This window comes from Bactrocera neohumeralis, chromosome 6 (genome assembly GCF_024586455.1).
Source record: "Bactrocera neohumeralis isolate Rockhampton chromosome 6, APGP_CSIRO_Bneo_wtdbg2-racon-allhic-juicebox.fasta_v2, whole genome shotgun sequence".
NCBI lineage: Eukaryota > Metazoa > Arthropoda > Insecta > Diptera > Tephritidae > Bactrocera > Bactrocera neohumeralis.
In genome coordinates, this window is record NC_065923.1 from 80,671,798 (window position 1) to 80,693,642 (window position 21,845).

At 34.2% G+C, this 21,845-nt stretch overlaps 4 protein-coding genes across 4 annotated transcripts; 1 reads left to right on the forward strand and 3 right to left on the reverse strand.

Moving 5' to 3' along the window:
- Positions 1-1,291: 1,291 nt before the first annotated feature.
- On the reverse strand, positions 1,292-14,023 carry LOC126762849 (uncharacterized). The gene is made up of 6 exons (XM_050479891.1): positions 14,017-14,023; positions 13,264-13,904; positions 13,123-13,185; positions 12,702-13,052; positions 11,170-11,386; positions 1,292-2,358 (listed from the first exon to the last, which is right to left on the reverse strand). The coding sequence occupies exons 1-6, from the start codon at positions 14,021-14,023 to the stop codon at positions 1,355-1,357; spliced, it is 2,283 nt and encodes a 760-aa protein (XP_050335848.1). The 3' UTR covers positions 1,292-1,354.
- Positions 10,289-11,634, reverse strand: LOC126762153 (peritrophin-48-like). The gene is made up of 3 exons (XM_050478696.1): positions 11,591-11,634; positions 10,841-11,391; positions 10,289-10,771 (listed from the first exon to the last, which is right to left on the reverse strand). Exons 1-3 carry the CDS (start codon positions 11,595-11,597, stop codon positions 10,310-10,312), a joined length of 1,020 nt encoding a protein of 339 aa, XP_050334653.1. The 5' UTR covers positions 11,598-11,634; the 3' UTR covers positions 10,289-10,309.
- A 3,413-nt stretch (positions 14,024-17,436) lies between the features above and the next one.
- Positions 17,437-19,059, forward strand: LOC126762154 (peritrophin-48). Its single transcript, XM_050478697.1, has 2 exons — positions 17,437-17,526; positions 17,595-19,059. The coding sequence occupies exons 1-2, from the start codon at positions 17,523-17,525 to the stop codon at positions 18,605-18,607; spliced, it is 1,017 nt and encodes a 338-aa protein (XP_050334654.1). The 5' UTR covers positions 17,437-17,522; the 3' UTR covers positions 18,608-19,059.
- Positions 19,060-19,493: 434 nt separating this feature from the next.
- Positions 19,494-20,579, reverse strand: LOC126762155 (peritrophin-44). Its single transcript, XM_050478698.1, has one exon. The coding sequence runs from the start codon at positions 20,530-20,532 to the stop codon at positions 19,531-19,533; it is 1,002 nt and encodes a 333-aa protein (XP_050334655.1). The 5' UTR covers positions 20,533-20,579; the 3' UTR covers positions 19,494-19,530.
- Between the last annotated feature and the right edge of the window lie 1,266 nt (positions 20,580-21,845).

Here is a 21,845-nt window from a genome sequence, read left to right on the forward strand (position 1 = left end):
AAATCAGCTCTTTATTTTCAATTTAAGCCGTGCGTAAATCACGTTTCGTTTCTCATGTATATAAAATTTAATTTTCAATTAATAATAATTAAAATATTAATAATATACAGTTACAGCTTTGAAAGAAAGATATTCCAATACAAAATTTTGAAAGAAATTTTTTTTTATATTTTATTTTTTAGGTATTTTCCATAAAGTTACTCCTTTAAAAGTTATATGCAGTTAAATGTATACATCGAGGATATTGCGCATGCTTAACATACACCATGTCGTATGAGCAACCAATAATATTTTAGGTACTTGTACATATGAATGCTTTTAAAGTAATGTTTTTTTTTTTTGAAAAAAAGGTAAATCGGAATCGAAAACGGCGAAAAATTTGGAATAAAATACTACCTTTCTTTATTGTCGGTTTATTTGCTTTGGAGATAAAAAATGTAATGCAAAAGATCAAAAGCCGATATCCAATAAATGGATCACTTAGGCACGGTTTAAACTGAAAATATATATCTTGTTAACGTTGGAAAATTTTTTAGAGCAAAAACTGAAATTTCAGGTATCATCTGGGAATATACGCCATTCCTTAATGTATATGTACCTATAGTATATAAGTGTTAGTTTTATTAACAATACCTGCTTTCCCGATAATCATAATATAATACTTCGGCGTATAGAGGTAAAGGTAAAGATTTCGCAAAGTGTCAATGGTCAATAGTTATGGGCACAGAAAAAAGTTTTAAGCAACTTGACCTACCTTAATCTTAGGACACTGTAAAGACCAATCACACTCGGCAAACAGATCTTTATTGATATGCATTCAGAATGATCCTTATTAGTATAGATGCCGTTACCTGACCTGAGTGGTAGATTTTTTCAGCATCTCGCTAGTTGTACGACTATCTTTTAATGAATACTTACACCCACTTGCAGAAAAACAGCTTAGCCTCCATGTTGAAACGTATGGTAACTGACTAAGGCAGATCGATTGCGGCAGATTTAAGTGTAAAAATATATGTAAAACTATGCCGTTGTTTTTACATCGAAATATCCAGAAATAAATGCTATATTTGTAATAGACGAAAGTAACACCCAAAGAATTCCGCAAGTGGTTACCGTTCGTAGTTGACAAGAATCCCGAATTGTTGTTATGTCGATCATGGTTCGATTAACTCGTCATTTAGTGCAAATGATAATCTTTGAACAGACCTAGAACTACTTAAACAAAATTCACGTATTGATCACCAGATGTTCTTATTTATTAATTAATATGAAAGAGTAAAGTATACAAAAAATATAATTTGATTTAACTGTTATTTTCTATATAGTATATATATATGTGCATATTTTATACTAATCACTTTCTAACACAAGATGTGTAAGTAATTGGTGTAGAAATACAGGCGGTCAAATTTTCATCGAAAAAGTAGTTGCCACAGCTCTTCTCTTCCTCTGTTTTGCCATTTTGACATCGTAGGTATTGCCGACAACCTGTTTCGCTGCCACTCACAAACGTTAGTGAACGACCTTCGCAACGATCTGCACCAGTAGGACATTTTACATTCAATGGGTTTGCACAAGAACTTGTAGTGGTGTCGAAAAAGGTATCATTTTTGCATTGGCCCCAAACAGGTGCAGGATCTGGTACAGAACCTTTGTCAGCACAATAGAAGTAACCACGACATGTGGCATCATCGGTTACGAATTTGTTCTTCAAGGGCGTCTTAACAGTTCCACAAACGTTATCGGGGAATGGAATTTTCGGACAATTTACTTTCCACTTTTCATAGCAAGCGCCAGCAGTTGAATTATAATATTGACCAGTTGCGCAATTTTTAAGAGTAAGAACTCTCTTAGTACATTGATAATATTTACGGCAATCAGTTTCATGAGATACTTTGGTATCGGTCTTAACAACTGAACATATATCAAATGAACTTAGCGTACAGCTGGATTTTGATTTATAGACACAAGACTGAGCCTGGATATCAAAATGCAAATCATTTGGACATATTCCGTGGATCGGCGTAGTCTCATCCTGGCAAAAGTAATAGCCTTTACATGTTGTTTTATCACTTATAAATCGGCCCACATGTTCTAAGCAAGAAAGCTGACAGTGACGGTCATCAGACAATGTTTTCGTGCACTTCATAGTGGAATTATCGAAGTACGGAGTAGATGTAGCGCAGCGCGTGTATTCCGACACCGAATTATTACAGGTGATGTAATGGTTGCATGATGATGGGTCGGCAACTTCTGTTTTATCTGGAAAAAGTCGGCAAATATCATCGGTATCGGGCAATATAGTGCTGCTGGTGAGGCCAACCAATAAGAACATCAACAGCTGCGCTGCCACTGGAGCTAAAATATTGGAATATTATCTAAATATATGAGTAAATCCATTTATTTTGAAATATGTGTGTATGTATTATGTATAAAAGCTCGTGAAAAATGAAGTTTAATGTATATGTGCATTTATTTTTCTTATGTCCAACCTTTCATTGTGCGTCCAAATATTAACTTGTTCAAGTCAATTAGCTTTCAAAGAACTTAAGCACTTGCTTTGCTTGTAATCATTGGCGTTTTGCTGATGTTTCTATTTGACACTTCTATTTATTGTTTTTCGCAAACCACATTACTCAATGAAGTTCCCAACAAGAGCAATAATGCTTATATTTGATTAAATATACATATGTGCATATAAAAGTATGGCTAACCAGTAGGAAATCGTAATTACATTATGAACTTTGAAAGGTTAGCTTTGCAAAATATAAATATTTTCATTCGTAGGATTAAAGATGATTTCTAACACGAGCTCCAGTTATGCTCTTGACATGAAAATGACTGAAGGAAATGATAAATTTAGAAAAGAACGATTTCAAATTTATTGGGAGTGACCAAGATACATATCGTCACCTAAAAAGCAAAACAACGTATCATCAAAAAAATCCAATTTGCGTTTTTATTGCTTACGATTCTCTACATCATGTTACTTATATGTAGCATAAAATTTTCATCTCCACTCTCAGATATAACCAAAATATAACAATTTTATAACCAAAATTTTCTTTGAATATGAGCCTGTAAACTTACGAAAAGTGATGTTACGTTATTTTACATTTTAACGGAAATACTCGTAATGGTACATTACATTTTCATTAATAAGCAACATATTTTGCTGCAATCGTCTATACATAGTAACAGAAATGTGTTGCCCTAGCTGAGAACTTCCTGTAGGGCGAGCACCTACAAACGGTTTCAAGTTAGTTTTTTTTGCGTGCGATTTTAAATGGAGATGTATCTACATTTTTAAAGCAAAATTGTTTAGATAAGAACAACGCTCGTAAATCTATCCATAGCGGTCAATATAAATAGCAGGCAGGCATTATATCCGGCTAAAAACGTGGACTTCGGTATATGTTATTTAAGATTCGAAATATTGGTTGGAAATTGGGCGAAAAACTCACGAAGAATCAATGCAGTATGTGACGGTGCATTATCGTGGTGCAAAAATCAAGAGTTGTCAGCCTCTTTTTACGAAAATCTTCGCGCAGACGACGCATAGCACTTAAAATGTATTCCTTATTGACAGTTTGGCCGGTCGGTAGGAGTTCGGTAGGATTGAAAACTGTCAACATAACCTCGATTTTTGAAATCATGTCAAAGGATTTTTTCGTCTTCGGCACATCTGTGCACGATATTCGGCCGATTGATCGTCTGTTTCCGGGTCGTAAGCATAGATTCAAGACTCATCGCCGGTCATACTACTTTTCATGACATCCTGGTAGTCAGAAAACATTGTTTTACAGAAATTGAGTGATTTTGGAAACAATCTTGTTTTTTTGGTTTTCACAGATCCGTCCGATATTCAAACGATACCAGTAAGATCTCTGACTGTTAATCGTCGATTCTTCTTTGTTGAATAATTTCACACATCGTAAAAATCGCGAAATACAATTTATGTACTTTAGAAAGACAAGCGTATAGTAAACACTATTGATTAGTCATACTAACCTAGAAAAAATATATTTCGACGAATGGGTTTCTTACTTCTCTTGCTATTTTTGCAGAAGTATTTATGGTATATAAATAAAAGTATATAGGGTTTTAATAAGAAATGTAATCTTATTGAAATTTAAGTTGGTGAAACCAACTTATTTATGATGATTAATACTTCGAATAATTTTTGGCGTACTTACACTCATTTGTATAGGCTTTATTCAGCATATCTAAAATGTAAGAGAGTCTCGTGTTAAAAATGAATTCAACGCCTTAATAAATATTTCAAAAGTTAAAGAATCTCGGCATTTATTACTAGCATGTCTTTTATCTAATCTGAATTTCATGAAATAACAAATTTGCAAGAAATGCTTTGATTTAAATTCGGTAAGTAGCTAATAAATCAATTATAACATTCAGGTGTTTTTCAATATGCTATAAAAGCAAAAATACTTAGCTGTGTGCAGTCAGTTTACATTTGAAACTAAGTGATATTGTAAAGAATGGAAGGTACGCGTATAATAAATTAAATTTAGTTCTGCCCTGAAAACCCGATTATTTTGCTGTACTGTAAGCAGTGTTAGTGCTAAAACGATTATGTTTTATAAAAGCGCGCTTATCGATTCTTCTCTTCGTAACCTTGCGGTAAATCATTGCATCAAATGAAGCCGAACCCAACCACTGCCACCCTTTGCAAGCTCCGCATCGATTGGAATGTGGCTAACCAACGTTTACTTCATCAAGATAACAGCTATTTCTTATAAGACAATAAGAGTGTCAGTATTTTTACGGCTTCAAAGTATCTAAGGCAACACCTATATTTCAATTAATCTTGCTACATCCTTAACTACCAAACATCATACGCTCGAACAGTTTGTCTGGCCAAGCTTCATAGTAGAGATGATTCAAGATGAAAGTTATCTTAAGCCAAGACAATTTTTATTTTTATGTAATATAATCTTTACATTAAAATACCATATTATGTAATACAATTTTCTTTGTTGTGCTATTGTAGGCTTTCGGTTGGTGGCATTAGTAACTCTTCTATTTGGAATACTTGGTATAGTTCATTGTCAAGAAGTTTTGAGCTCGGAAAACGACATTTGCAGATTCTTCAAAGATGGCGTCTTGTTGCGAAAGCCAGGCTTTTGTCATATCGGCATAAAGTGTGAAAACTTTAAAAGCGTTACTGCGACCGAATGTGAAAAAAATCAGTTTTATAATCGAAATACTAACAAATGTGAAAAAACTTCTTCCGACAAATATTGCGCAACAGCATGTACTTCAAAAACTCAGGGGTATATTGCGGACACTAAGAACTGTCAAGGCTGGTATAAATGCAAAGGCTCCACCACGGTTAGCTTCGGCTCTTGTGCGGGTAATCTGGTTTTTAATGTTAATGAAGGGATGTGTGATTATCCGGAAAATTATTCTTGTAAAAAGGAATTTAGTTTTTGTGATGTTGTGCCTAATTCAATACCATTTTTGCACGAGACGAACTGTGCTGGCTACTATGAATGTGTGAAAGACAAACTAGTTGAGCAGGCGTGTGAATACGGTAACTACTTTGATGTTGAAACAGGAACTTGCATTCCAAGGAATAAAGTTAATTGTGCAAAATATCCGATTCCTGATGAAGTCTGCGGCAACAAAAAACTTGCAATTAGAAATCGCTTTGTCAGTGATGACGCTTCTTGTCGTGGATATTTTTACTGTAAAGACCTTGGTGTTGGCATCCCAGATACAGCACCGGTTTGGGGACAGTGCTCGGAAACAAGATTTTTCGATCCGATGGAAGAGGCTTGTTTGCCTCGAGCGCATGTGCGATGCGTTGACGATCGATGCGACGGTCGAAATGACGGTTATGAGATAAGTTCACAAACGGGTTGTCAACATTACCTTATTTGTAAAGGAAATCGTACTTCAGAGGAAGTTTATTGTGGGGACGATAAGTGGTTTGATGCAGAAAAAAATGAGTGCACCACCACTATTAAATCGTATCTAGCTTGCTCTTAATTCTATACTTTGTGTAACAATTATACTCAACACTAACACTATTATCAGTTTATAAAGCTTTTTCAGTTCCACAATTAATTAATTAATATGTAAATTAAAAGACAGAAAATGTTAAAATGAAACATATGGATCAATATGATTAACTCGATTTTATTGGTGGTCTACTTACCACTCACACTAAAATATCCTCATTATTATCCGAGATATTCATTCGATACAAAAAGAATTCATTCTACAAAAATTATGTTAAACTGTTATTGCTCATCAAAGCACTGATTTTTTAAAAATTACCCTACCAATCTATATATTAAGGTAATTCATAAATATTTTTCTTATTATTTAAAATTTTTAAATAATTAAAAAAATAATTAATTTATCTTTGTTTACACAATATGTGAAAATATTTTTTATATTTTTTTAAATATTTTAAAACTATTATTTATTTTCTCTTTATTTACCCACAATTAGAAATTTTTAAATTAAGGTTCATTTATTTTGAAGGAGGCTGTGCAAGCTGATAATGCATTTCTATTCATCAATAATGAAATGCATACAAATTCTCTGGTACTCTGCTAAGAAACGCTGTATATACAGAGAACTTAAAACATAATAGGGGTATTCTCTTGCTCTTGCAAAACCCTTGCTCGGTGCAAGAATTGTATATATTTCTTCTTGGTGCACCGGCACAACAACAAATACACGCAGAAAATTATTTGCAATGGCTGTAAAATATATCAGACCAAAACCTATGTTTATTTGCATGCAATGTCACGTAAAAATATAATTGCAACCCTGTTTTAGCTGTCATTTTACATAAAGACATATTACGTCGTTAAATTGTTGAGGAAGGTAAGTTTTAAATAGATTTTATTATTTCTATCTAAAGATTTGTAACAGTTTTTTTGTTAAAAATGTATGCAGAAGGTGCGCCAATTCACAATATCCATGCTTAATAGTCATTCACATAAAATTGACCGAATTAGCCATTCATACATCACTAGATTCTGCAATGGGTGCTCTCGTGCCCTTGTATATTTCGGTATAGTATAGATACACATATGTATGTATTTCTAAATTTTTACGCTTGACTGTGCACAAAAGATATTCTGTTAAAAATTACTACGGCATCTGTTGGAAGCTAGAAGAATCTTGATTGATACAGAGGCAACTAATTTCTTTAAAATTTATACATGCATTGGGAAAGCTTATATATGCACATATACATAGGTGTGTATATATATTCAAGATAAAAACGAAGCTTTAATTTAAAATGCAATAACTTGCCATATGCCATTTCTGCATAAATATACCATAAAATAATTATTTTAATATTTTATTAGCACTTACCGCATTTTATTTAACTTCGTTTCATATCTGCAATCTGCAATAAATTGATACAATTCCGTACTCTATACTCTTTCCCATACTTCTAACACCTTTTTTACATTAACATAACATAATCAACATTAACATAACATTTTATGCACAACCACTGGTAGAGCTCTGCTTGCGCTGACGCTCAGCACTCAGCTTTTGCACTCACTAATTTTCATTTTTACTACACAAATAACAACTCCCGATTACTTTTTTTTTTATTTTAAAACGGTGAAATTGACCAACTTTAAATGCAACTTTATTTCCAAAGCTAATTTCACTTTTCACCGAGCTGCTGCATATGCCACTTACACGAACGCGTTATAAGAAAACGAATGTTCGAAATGGCGGCGGAAGTTATGAACGGCCAATCACATTCAAGCTTCTAAATTGACGCTCAGCTTCTGCACTAGTTTTCACTTTCACTTTTACTACACAAATAACAACGCCCGATTACTTTTTTTACTTTAAAACGATTAAATTGACGAACTTCGACTTAATTCTACCAAAAACTTCTTAATTGCAGCTTTAATTCCTAAACAAATTACACTTTTTACCGAGCTGCTGCATATGCCACTTTCACGAACGCGTCATAAGAAAACGAATGTTCGAAATGGCGGCGGAAATTAAGAACGTTGCCATGTGAATGTTTTTTAGCGAATTTGTGATACTCTTCTGTCTAATGGCTACAAACATTAGCGGATATCATGAATGTGACCAACAGATGGCGCACATATTACTCTTTGAAATTATATAATGCACAAATGGTATTATATTTGTTTATTAAGAGCTAAAACATTCAAAGTTGGATAATATTTCGCAGACAAAAATGTTTTTTTTAATTATCTAATAACTATTTTGTGGTTTGCGGTGATCCATCTTCATTCAGACGACCAACAAGGGTGGTTTTTTTAGAGTGTAGTGTCATCTGCTGACAAGAGTCTGACTATTGAAGAGTATCTAGCCAATATACAGGAAAAATCAGAAGTGATATTGATATTGCTATTAGTTTAATGAAATCTAAATAACAAGCCAATCGTACGAAAACCATTTGAAATTATATTTATTTTTCATATCGATGTTTTTAGAAGTACTTTGAAAACCTATGACACCCTGTGCTAGTTACTGAAGCGGTTTAGTGTCTGCAGAGCTTTTTAAAAGCTCGAATATCATTGGTCGTTCTTAATTTCCGCCGCCATTTTAAACATACATTTCCTAGATTCTGGCTTGCGTCGGTGGAATTTGCAGCAGCTCGGTGAAAAGTGCAATATTTTAGGTATAAAAGTTGCAATTTATAGTGTTTTTAGTGAAATTAAGAAGTAGTTCGGGATTTTAATCGTTTAACAGTAAAAAATGTGATCGGGCGTTATTAGTTGTGTATTAAATGTGTTTATAGTGATTTGTGGCAGTAGGCGCCAGCGGCGGACTGCCAGAAGGTGTAGATAAAAAGTATTTCAGATGTAAGTAGGGACACCTACATACATATATGGGAAGCAGAGTGCGTTTTAGAGCATTAAGTGAGGTAAGTCCTGTTGAAAAATACTATAATTGATAAAATGATATTAAAATACGGCGTAGGCCCTGCTCTGCGCAATTGTGTTTACCTGTGTGTGAATGTGTATACATTTACATAGTTATGCATATAACTACTACGTGCGCTTGCAAAAGTTTAATTGTTGCGCAGCCACTTTATTTCTGTTGCTCTCCATTCTTCATTAACATTATACATATCTGTACATACATATGTATCTTTGAGGAATCAAAAGAGCTTTATAAATTTTATTTTTTACTTTTTTGCATATAAAATGATTTACAATAGTATTTGACACACCGATCTCCTTTCTGTTTGTCAAGCTGAAATGTTGGAGTAGCCTCTGCAGCGGATAAGTCCGCTTTAAACTACTGTGAAGTCCACACTTTAAATACATAGGTACTCGAAAATTATTGCAAGCGAAATTAAGCCTTAAAATCAATTGTTTAAAGCAGCATCATTTGAAAATCAAAGGTTCTTGCAGAGAACGTAAATTAATTAATTAATTATGACAGACAATTACGAGATAAACGTTCTCTGGTGTACTTACATATATGTATATATATACTACATACATATGTACATATGTATAAAATTAACAAAAAGTTCAGTGGCCACTGCATCGCTGTAAGCTGACGTCGGTATTCTCAAGAGCGAATATCATCTGTTGCCACCTCCAATTTCCGCCGCCATTATGTCTAGTTCCTTTTAGCCAAGCGTTCGCGTAGATAGAAATTGCATTAGCAGAGTACGCAGCATATTATCTCATAATTGTAGCTGAGACAGAGAACATAAAACATAAAGAAGCCAGAGAATATAAAACATATGTTTTATGTCTCTGGCTTAGCATCGTCCATTAACACCTCTGACTACTTGCTTACAGGACAAAACAGTAGTGACCATGATATTAGGAAACCAAAAAAGAAGTAATAAAGGGCTAACTTCGGGGGCAACTTTTGCAACACGCAGTAATCAAAGACAGGGAAATAGCTTAAGGTGTAAAATGTCAACCAGAGGATCGGAATCAAACCAATTTTATATACACATATAGTATACATTCAAACGAAAATCATTATACTTAACATATGGGAGTTGAGGTAGTATCGACCCGATTTTATCCATTAACTATTATCATGCCATATACTAAAGAAAATATTCCCTAGGTTTCGCACCGGTTCGATTCGCTTACTTAAGATACACTTTTTCTGTGATTATAAAAATAAAAAACTATTACTTTGAAAAGCATACAATCATAAATATTTATAAACTAATGAAATAAATACACAGGGTACTTATGAACACATGTATATAAATATTTTAAAAATAAAAGTTGAAACCCTTTTGAAGTACATGGGTTATACATACATATACATATGTATATATTTTTTTGCATCAAGCTACGTAACAAGCGTTATTCGATGCCGCGCTGTCTGTTCCGGTGCCTTGTATGCAAGCCTCAGCAGTCTCGTCAAAGTAGTAACCGACAGCGCAAGTGTTAACTGATTTTTTAACGCCATTTTCGCATACCAAATATTTGCGACATGTTGTGTCGACAGCGTTGACAAACTCGCTATTAGAAAATTGGCATCGATCGCAATCGCCTGTTTTAGCATTGCTACGTAGTACACATGTTTTCGTTGTAATGTCGTAGTAATAATTAGTACTGCACGAATAACTTTTCCACACACTATTTTCACATTTTAAATAGTCGCTGCATATACTAGTAGCTTTTATATTGCCTTCTGTGGTGCAGGTGCCGAAAGATTCTACATCAGGTTGAATGGTGATTCCAGTAACTTGGGCACATTCATAATCGGCTTCAAGCACACATGAACCTGTTTTCACGTCGTATGCCTTGGAGTAGTGTAAGAAAAAGGCTTATTTCTAATTTGAATGACATAAATGTGAGCAAGCACTACTTACCAATCCATCTTTACAAAAGCCTGTGACCAGTTTATTATTTCTACACACTTGCCATTTTCCACATTGTTTTGTGCTCCCAAAGTATTTGTTGTTCTTCATAATTTGACAAATAGTTGTAAAGTTGGAAGTAAGAGCCGTGGCAACAGTGGAGCATGAGCCAAATTTGCATGCGCCGTCGCTGAAAATTAAATTGCTAGCGCAACTTCCACTTCCGGCCTCTTTGCCGTTTTCGCAGTAAATCCAGCCATTGCATGTACCAGATTTTTGTACAAAAGTTCCATCCGCTCCAGTGCAAGGATTACTCAGGTTAAGAGTACATTGAAATTCACTTTCAGTGAGGCAGTCTTGCACATCTTTGCTGAAACTACTGCCGCTGGGACAATCGTAAGGCGTAGCTACGCCATTGTTACATGTGTAGTAGCGCTGACAAGAGTCGATACTGCCAATCCGTAAACCATCGGTGACCACTGTACACACGCCGTTCACGTTGTATTCGGCGGATATAGAATCGGCCAATGCCAAAATGAGCCAACTAACTACAAATTGCTTTTCTATAAAGAGAGGTAATTGTTAAAGTAATTATTAATTGTTTTAATCAAGTATGGTCTTACAAATGGTATTCACATATTTATGTGGATAAATCCTTTAAAGGCTTGTACACTTAAAAACACATACACTTATTGCTTTCTATTAAATTTATCTTTCTAACATACATATGTAAGTATGTCCTCATTATAAATTATTGCTTACCTAACATTTTTCGTATTCAATCGTTGGGGGTGTGAAAATTTTCAAGTATTTTAGTACACTGACTGGTAATGAAACATGCTGACCGTTTTTATAGTACGGATAGCGGCGATTCAATATTTAGCCTTCTGGCTCTAGATTAGATCAAATAAGGGAGTGAAAATTTTTAATTAATTTATTTTTTCTTTTCGGTTATTGAAGAAGCGACTGAAGTGATAAGGCATTAAAGTTCTCACACTAAGCAATTATTACGAGTTTTGCCTGCTTTCTGTTTATCTTCGATGCAGTGGTTACGAAATTGAAGTGCTTTAAAAAGCAAGTGATTCACATATTTTTAATTAAAAGAAATATTCACCATTAAATTAATTAATAATGTCATTAGCGATGGACTTGTTCCCAATATAAAATGTAGCAGTTTTAGCTTGTGGTTAGCTGCTCAGCTTATTCTCCCTATAAAAGAATAAAAAATAACAAAATTTCTTAATGATTGTATTAAGCAAATATTTCAAATTTAAATCCATAGTACTGTACTTTGTGTAAATTTTGAAATATTTGAATCGCATTGTCCAGAAATGTGACAGCACCAAGTCAACTATTGGTTACCAAAGATTACTGTAAGAGTTTCGACGAGTTCTTAAAACCGAGTTGAGAAAACTACCGCAAACTTTATCCAATATATCGCCTCCGCTACTTATAGTGAGATCAATGATTAAATTCCTGAAACAGCCATTTAAAATTTTTGTTACAGCTTCGAGTTGGTGACCAATATCCGAAACTACAACCGCTGTTTTAGGTAGTCCAACAATTTAAATACGATGGTGGTACCAGAAAGCATAAATGAAAGTTTTAATAATATGTATTAACAAAATAATTAACTATTTTAATCCAAATGGGCACATGAATTAAACATCCGTTATTAAGCATATTTCTGAATTTTATTAGAAGTTCTGAATAATATTACAAATAATTACAATGTGTAGTTTAATTTATCAAGATACTTGTATCGATTGTATTTTTCCATTTAATTTATGTTGGAGGTTTTAAGATCGAAGGCTCTTCCGGACTAACAGTAGCATTTCTCAATATAAGGCAGTTGTGAGGTTTATTTTGCTACAGTGGTAGCGGTGTCAGTTTCGGTAGCATTTGCACAGCATTTAAAATCTGGGCTTACTGATACGCAACCGCCCATCTCTTCATTGAAGTAACCGCTGTTTGGACATGGCTCTGAGTCCTTTTTGACACCATTAGAGCAGTACAAGTAATTATGACAATCGGTTCCGAATGCATTTACAAACGTGTCAGTGGTACCTAAGCAACGATCGCAATCATTATAAGCATCAATACGGTTTACACAAGTTTCAGTATCTGTATCGTAGTATAAGCTGCCAGAGCACTTCGTCAGTTGGTATTTGGTACCATCGCATAGGTAATATTGATTACATGCGACAGCCTTTTTTTTGGTTCCCTTAATTACATATGCACATAAGTATATTAATTATTTTTATCAACATAATATAAATAAATTATTTACTTACTTTGGTTGTGCATGCGCCACCACCACCATTTGCTGTCACATCTAACTCCGGGTCGTTAGTTACCTGTATTTAATATAAACATATTATAAAAAATGAAGTCCTCTAAGTGATAATTGTTAGATGTCTACAAATTAAATATACCTGTGAGCAATCAACGTTTGAAGCATAATCGCACATCTGTTTCGCTGTATTGTAAAGCAAATCATTTTTACAAGTTCCATTGTCGAACTTGGTGTCGCTAGTACATTTTAACCATCCTGAACAATTGAAGGCATTACCAAAGTAAACTCCTACTTGTATATACGAACACAAATTGATCGGTGTGTCTGCATCAGTATCCTCAGTACTAGTCGTCTGGCAGTTAACGTCGGAAGGATAGTTACAAGTTTGGCTTGCCGCGTCAAAATATAGACCGTTAGGGCAATTACCAACTTCTGCGCCTGTGCTTGAGCAGTAATAATAGCCTTCACAAGAATCAGGCTTAGCAACGAAAGATCCTACGGCATGTCCGCTACAGGGAGTCGAAGAAGAAGAAGAGGTACAATACGATGGAGCTACACCAACGCAACTTTGGGAATTCTTATCGAAATAGGTGCCACTGGCACAGCTTTGAGCGGTAGCGTTTCCATTGGAGCAAGAATAATACTGTGAACAGGAATCGCCACTGGCAATCAGAGCACCATTTTTTAGTAATAAGCAGATGTTGTCCATATCTACGGCGGCGTTGGTCATGGAACTGCAGAGCAGTATAATTCCCAACGCATAGTGAACGGGAGAACCAGCTTTAAAAAGAAATTTAAATTAATATTACTGTAGGCTTTCTTTGCTCCCATTTTTAAATGTCTGTGTGAAAAGTTTAAAACGTAAATACCAAATTTTATATATTTTACTTACTAAACATTTTCGGATATCCTTTTAGTTTTAAATAACTGTTTTAATTGAATTAGGCAGACACGAGTGTGTTTCTTGAACTGTGTTAAGCCAATTTGAAGCATCATGTATTTATACTCAATAATGTTGTCGATGAATTTTCAGTTTCTGATAATTTTCGACATTTCAACAAGACATGTTTGTGATATATTTAATTGATCACTTTTTATGCAAAACGGAAATATTGATAATTTTACTTCGCGGCATTAGCGTAGTCTTAGGCCCATTTGTCACTGGCTGTCAACTTCAAGAGGAGGAAAAGTTAAATCCACAACACCAATTCAAGGTGCTGGTATTCCATTAATAATTTCAAATGTTCATCAGATTCCTATCTAGCTTATGATAGAGTATTTACTACGCGCTATGATTAAATGATAATACCGCTATATGGAATTACATTGTATGTAGTTATGAACAAATTATTTATTTTTACTGAAATCTACTATAAGTCATATTGGCATAAGTGGATATGTATATATATATATGTATGTATCTACAAATGTTTTTCGGATATATTCACGCTGACGTCAGTGTAGTTTTAATAATTAAAAAAAAGAAATTATATATTATTCGCTAATTTAAGAAGTAAAATTCTATCTATACTATTTATTGCACCAATTCGTTTCTATACCAAAATTTTTTTAAAAATTAGTTTCAATAAAATTGTAGTTTAAATTTAACACAAAAAAATATGTAGTTTATGTATAAGTAAGGATGAAATGAAGGACAGATAAGTGATTCTGTTTCGGTATAACGAAGAGTAAGTTTGCTCTTTTATTCAAACGAATATCAAGGTAGTTGTGGGAGCAGCCATCACAATGAATATAATCACTAAACGAACTAATGTATTGATGAATAGAGGCATAGAAATTAAGACTCACTGGTTTTTAAATTGAGTGGGACTAAGCCCTCTGCTTTAATCTATATACTCTGTTTAATCTATATACGTATCTACTGAACAACTAAATTTATGGAGAACATTGCAAAATTTCTTAGTAAAGTGTGAAAATAAGTAAAGTGGAGCATTCATTTTGTCATAGCGTTTACATGAGTTATAATCGAATTGCATGAAATGCAATTGATTTTTTGTATGCGGATACTTACGCACAATTATTTGTAGACAAAAAAAAAAAAAACACATAAAGCAAAAGTGAAAACCCGAAAATACATCGTAAGCTTATAGTTAGCCTCAACAGAGGCCAGATGTGAGGACAGAGAATCGCGTATTCTTATCAAACAGTTCCCAAAAGATATCTGAAGTTTGTAGCTTATTGTGATTTTGATATTTCTACTCAATCAAACTGGCACATTCCATGCTAATTGAGCGCGTGGTGGCAGAATTCCTAACTACTTATGAGATCAGAAATTAAACTAAAAAATTCCACGCATTTCTAAAACAATAAATAATATGCATATATTTAAATTGCTTTGTATTTTCTTTCGAGGTAATATATATGGCAGAAATGAAAATTATTTTTCATGAAAGAAAGAAAAGATAAATTCGCATTTTTTTACAGATTATATATTATATATGTATATAATATATATATGTATTTAAGATTGTTTTTTAACGTTCTATCAACAATAACAGACCTAGTACCTAATGCGCAAGAGGTACAGTGAGATCTACCAAATTTCAAAGACAGTGTCAAATAGATTTCCGTAGCTTTCGGCGCGAAGTTAAGATAAGGTACGCGTGTATAAAAATTCCTGAGCGGACGCAAAATGCGTAATATGTGATATCTTCTTATTCCTATGTGTGCATCCGGTTGTTTTTCGGCGAATAACAAATAAGTTCTAATTCTGGTGTTATTTTATTAAATAATAAATATTTATTGACGTGTTTACACTCACTTTACAATTTTATTTATATTTGCACATTTTACATTTTATGTGGGTACAAGTACATATATACTAAGCTCAAGATTTCTTCAAATATCCAAACTCCTCTCTCCGCAGCGTTTTCAAGGTGTATTTTCTGTATTTTAATTAAAATTAAACCCGGTAAATGTTAGTCCGTACGGGGCATGGTAGTATTGGAAATTTTAAATTTGTTTGTTATAATTTTTTACGTATGTTAACAAGAGCTAATAATTAATCTGTAGCTAATGTAATGAAATGTCTTAATAAATTGCTTGCTCCGATGGGTACACTCTAAGAGGTGATGTAGAACACAGAAGGAAGGACAACAAATGAAACTAGTACATTTCACTGCATTGTTAATGTCTCGGTCTCGGTCTCGGTTTTGTGTTATCATCTATATTGATAAGTCTTTATCAAATATAGTGATAAGGGAGCCACAGTCGTTTTAGTTGAGTTAAGAACATGCTGATCAAAAGCCAAATGATCTAAGCTTTTGTTCCTTAATTTAGTTAATTAACAATATGATAAATGACACAGTGGAACAAATTCGCTACACCAGCCTGGGGAAGACTTGCAAAGTAAAGAAAAGATAGAAAACTCTTTCAACTTCTCTTTATTTAAAAACTAAAATTAATTTAAAGATTTTTAAATGGCTAATTCTCTTTTCAACCCCCATTTCTTGCTAAATTTATTCCAAAAGATCTCCTTCCTTCGAAGAAATGGTACTATAATGTTATATGTGACAGTTTCATTTTTCCGTTCAAAAATCGTCATGTGACCTATCGAGAGATTTAGACTACTGTAGGTTTTAGTGGGACCCGCATAATTCAATATTGCATGAGCATTAGACAGTAAAAAAATTTTACACGTTGCATCCCTTACGATTTGTCAATCGCTCAAAAATATGATCGCGTTAGTTTGCGTCGGTAGGTCGAGAGATCGGTACACAACCATTTATTTGGCAGTTCTCTTTCAAGAAATCAGAAAAACCAATTGGCGAAAGACAGATCACTCTTCACAATGACAATACGACCTCTCACACATCAACTGAATCAACTGCATTTTAAAGTGCGTAAAAGATAAACTAGGATGGCAACGTTTTTCGTCATTTGAAGAGGCAATTGATCTTGTTTAGTTTTTTCGTTAGTAGCAGTTTAAATTCAAACTAACTTAAAGCACTGTGCTAAGTATTAATGAAACGAAGTATTAATGCAATACATTAGTTAGCACAGTTATCAGTGGAGTTCTTTTCGAGTTGATCTCGTATAACCAGCTCAACCAAACAGAAATGGAATTATGACATAATTGTATGTTAAATGCGTAATGCCATTATGAAACCCGTGATTTATGGCGCTCAAAATACTTAACTTTATAGAGTAATATTTATTTATAATAATTACCTAAGTATTTAATTTTTTTTGATTTAATGCTTTGATTTGAAAATTCTTTGCAATTAGAGTTCATAGAATTACAAAAGCTCGTGTATAAGAATTTTTTCGTTCAGTATTTAAGAACATCGGACGCAGACAGTTCCTCATAGAAAATAGCCTAGGAAAGCATTTAAATATTTTTTTGTTTATTATTTACAAACAACGTAGAAAGAAAGAATGCGTAAGTGTTTTCAAATTACGTTTTAAAAATTAATAATTTACTTTTTTCGGTTTTTATTCTAAAAATAGTGGGCAAAGGAATATGTTTAATGTTGTTGCTTTCCGTCGCCGTGAACGCTAGCTTCGATCCAGATGAAATTTGTGGATTACTTTCGAATGGTACACGTATCAAAGATCCTCGCGCCTGTAATACATGGATAACATGTATTGATGGAGTACCTTACCCTGGCACCTGTCCAGATGATCTCTTTTACGATCGTAACACATATACTTGTGTCAATTCGACCAGTATAAAGTGCATTTCAAGTAATCCATGTGCGACTTTGACTGATGAAACCGGTTTTGCAGCTGATCCTTATGCTTGCGATGGCTACTATTATTGCAATAATGGCACAGCAGCACACGGCGTTTGCCAAACGGGTTATAATTTCAATCCTGGAACGAATGACTGTATTCGAGGTTATGCCTGCGCAATAACAATGAGCCCGGATAGTTATTGCAACATTCTGCCCGACGGCGTGTTTATCAAAGATCCAAACAATTGTGTGGGTTATCAGCTATGCTGGAATGCTCATGTATTAAGTCGCGAATGCCCAGATGGCTATTACTATAACGCGCTTATGGCTGACTGTGATTATCCATCCAATGTGAACTGTACCGAAACATCAACAACTTTACCAGATTTACCGGCTTCTGAGTTGTGCAATCAGACTGGCATATTTGTATCAGATCAGTCTAGTTGCAATGGTTATTACTATTGCGGTACGGGAACGGTGAACGGCACGTCTAGTATAGTCTTACAGCATGGGATTTGTCCAAACGGAAGATTTTTTGATGCATCAAACGGTGGCGAATGTGTACCACGCACTAATATCGCATGCAACTATAATAATTGTGTTGGTTTGGCTAGTAATAAAATAGAGTTGGTTAACGTAGTAAATGACGGCTGCCATGGATACACAATTTGTCAAGATGGCATGTCCATCGGCAATGGCACCTGCCCTAACAGTGGCTACTTCGATGAGCTTAACCAGTCTTGTACAAATGAGACTATCAACTTCGCAGCATGTGCCACTTCATAGTCCACAAATATAATTTTTTAATATAAGTATTTATTTCAACATAATATTTAATATTTTTATATGAAAATGGCCGACATTCTCGTGTGAATAACCTTTTTTGATGAGTGGCTCGCAGCCTAACTTCTACTCACATATATTAATGAATTATTATTAATGAATTCCAATCTATGTGTCATAAATATACTATACTTAATCAAATTATTTAGAGATAAAATGATTGCGAAGCATCTATGATAATATATCCAAGCAACACGAGTGCGTTTTTAAGTGATAACTTAATTTAATGAAATGTAGTAAACATATTTTTTTTAGGAAATTAATTATTTGTTGTTGGTTTTTTATGTTATTTTGTATTATCATAACGCGATGGCAGAAACTGGGTATAAGTATTGATTAGATAATTAGTTCTTGGAATACGTAAAGGTATATAAATAAAATGAAGAATTATAGAACTCCGTGCCGACTTGACTGACTAATTCAAGTGCAATGTCAGCACTCGAATTAACTAAAGCAATATTGTTGTGTTCAAAGTTATTATAATATACAAAGTTTTATTTCCATATCTTCAGTGTTACGAATAATTTTTAGCTGCATTAAACTAACGGGACTTTCGAGAAATATATGTCAATATTATTTCCAAACAACTTCAACAGTTAGCAACCGGCAAGAGCTGCGCTCACACCGCATGCACACCCACTGTACCCGGTTAGCACCTTCAGAACTGGTGAAAGGCAGACCTTGTATGTCAATAGATCAATGATGATGTGTTTAATTAAACAAATTACATATAGTAAAGCAAATATACAAAAAATAGAATGATATAGTTTTTTATAACCATTTGTTGGTATATTTGCTTATACAAAAATATAATGATTGTTGTTGCCAAAATAGTTGTTAAATATAATTTATGCTGATAGTTAATTTTAGGCTGAACAAGCTATATAGCTGATGTTATGTGGAGTGCAGCCTTGGGTACGTTCATCGAAGTAATAGTTTGTGTCACATTTACCACTGGCGATGGTTACGCCGTTTTTACAGCGAGCATATGCGCTACAGTCCCCAGCCACATTGACATATTTGTTATCCATTCCCTCGCAACGGTCTAAAGCACACTTGACATTCAGACGGTCACGACATGACCAAGTTGCGCTATCAAAAAAGTATCCTTCTTGACATTTTAAATGCATAGGTTTTCGATCTGGTTTTCCATCCTTCTGCTTGGCACATATATAATATGCGCTACATGATTGATCGTCGGCAATATAGCCCTCTCGGACAAGGCCCTCCGTGCCGCAAATTTCGATTTCAGCTTCGAGTTCTGGTGCTAAAGGATGGCAAACTGCCTCCTTGCGAGCTACGCACTTCAATGTCGTATAATTGAATGCTTGACCTTCTGCACACTGCAACGAACTTAGTTTGCCGTCTTGCTCGCATTGCTGGTATTTCGTACAATCCGTGATGTCGGCGAATACTGTTTCACCAGGTATCGAATTACAAATTGGACTTGCAGTTAAGTTTTCAACTTGTTTAGGGCATTGATATTCATTTGAATAAACACAAGAACCTTTTTTGGGATGGAATACTAAATCTTTGGGACAATTTGAATACGCTTCCTGACCATCCGTACAGTAGATGTAACTGTTGCAATTTTTGGGATCTGCCAAGAAAGTGCCATCTTTCATTGAAGCGCACTGGTTAACATCATTGTTTCCGGTATTCTCGAAGGGGCATGTTACGTCTTCTGACGATTCACAACGACTCAGATCCTTGTTAAAATATAAGCCAAACGCACAGTAGCCTTCATCATAGTCTTGGCCATTAAGTGCGGATGGACACTGAACCCAATTGTCGCAAGAATTTGGACGCAAAATAAAAATGTTTGATGCCATCTGTTTACAAATATCCTCAACCGTTAACGCTTCCATTTCAGATTGCACTGCAGTAATGGCAACCGCGGCCAATAAGGTAAAAGTTGTTCCTGAAGTAAAATGATATTAAATGTAACGATATAATTACTATTCAGATAAGTTCATATATTGCATTACTTACTCATGCACATCTTTGCAAGGAACATCTTCCAGTTGCCTAGCAAAGTTATATTCTCTGGTGATTTTAAGTTATTTTTATTTCAATTGCGATTTTGTTAGACAATTGATTTGCATAACCGAAACTTCACTGACGACAATTTCGATTTGCAGCGTCCCTTTTATATCCAAAAATTTACATTTGCATTTTATCATTGCTAAAGATCTATGATTGTCAGTACTATTACGGTCTTTCCATATTTTTGATCTTAGATAATGAGAGAAACAAAAGCAATCGTCGGAAAGTTATTAAACGCGAGAAGCAAGCGAAATATCTTGATAAGATACCTTTTTGCTAAATACATGTACTTGCCTGATGAATATGTGATGAAGGCCTTACAATCTTTACCGTCAATGAACATTTGTAATTTAGTTACATAGCTGCTGATTTTATCATAAATTTTGTAAAATTTTGCATATATACGATCATAGCATATTATCACATGATCTAATATCAGCATCAACAGTATTTCAGGACAAGAAATCGAATATGCTACAATTGAAATTTCAATCTCTCAAATATTTCAGACCGTTTTTGCGAGCTGAGTTTAGTTCATTTTCATTTTTACACAAGATACAAGTATATGGTACGTGCTTATGAGAGCCTTAATGTCGCCTTTTTGACCTACCGCATGCGTAAGAACATAGCTATTTTATTGACTAAATTGGTATGTAAAAAAATATTACGTTTTTACAAACTTTAGCAGGGAAGGAAATTACTTCATTTTTGTATAAAGATTTGATTTTCAAAATAAGATTATAGTATATCGAGAAAGACGCGTATTAGGTTTTGTTCTGATAACTTCCTGGTAGTCCAATTTATGAAGCTATATGAAAAATTAATGTATTTGTGATCTAAGTATGAATATTTTTATGCAATGGCATCGACATAATAAGAAGTATATGTTGGTGGCCATAAGATTTCCTCTAAAGTTTGGTGGCTGGCTTTTGGTGAGGTTAGGATAAGAGGTCGATCCTGAGAGAAATCTCAATTGGACTGCTTAGAACGTCGGTCAGTTGTGGTACCTAAGAAACGCATATAAACTTACAAATTTAGTCGTGCTTTGAGCCTGTTACAAATTTGTTGAGATGGCTTATGCCAGTTTCGGCTATGTATGTATTCTAGTTAGCCGAAGGTAAGACTATCTAGATGT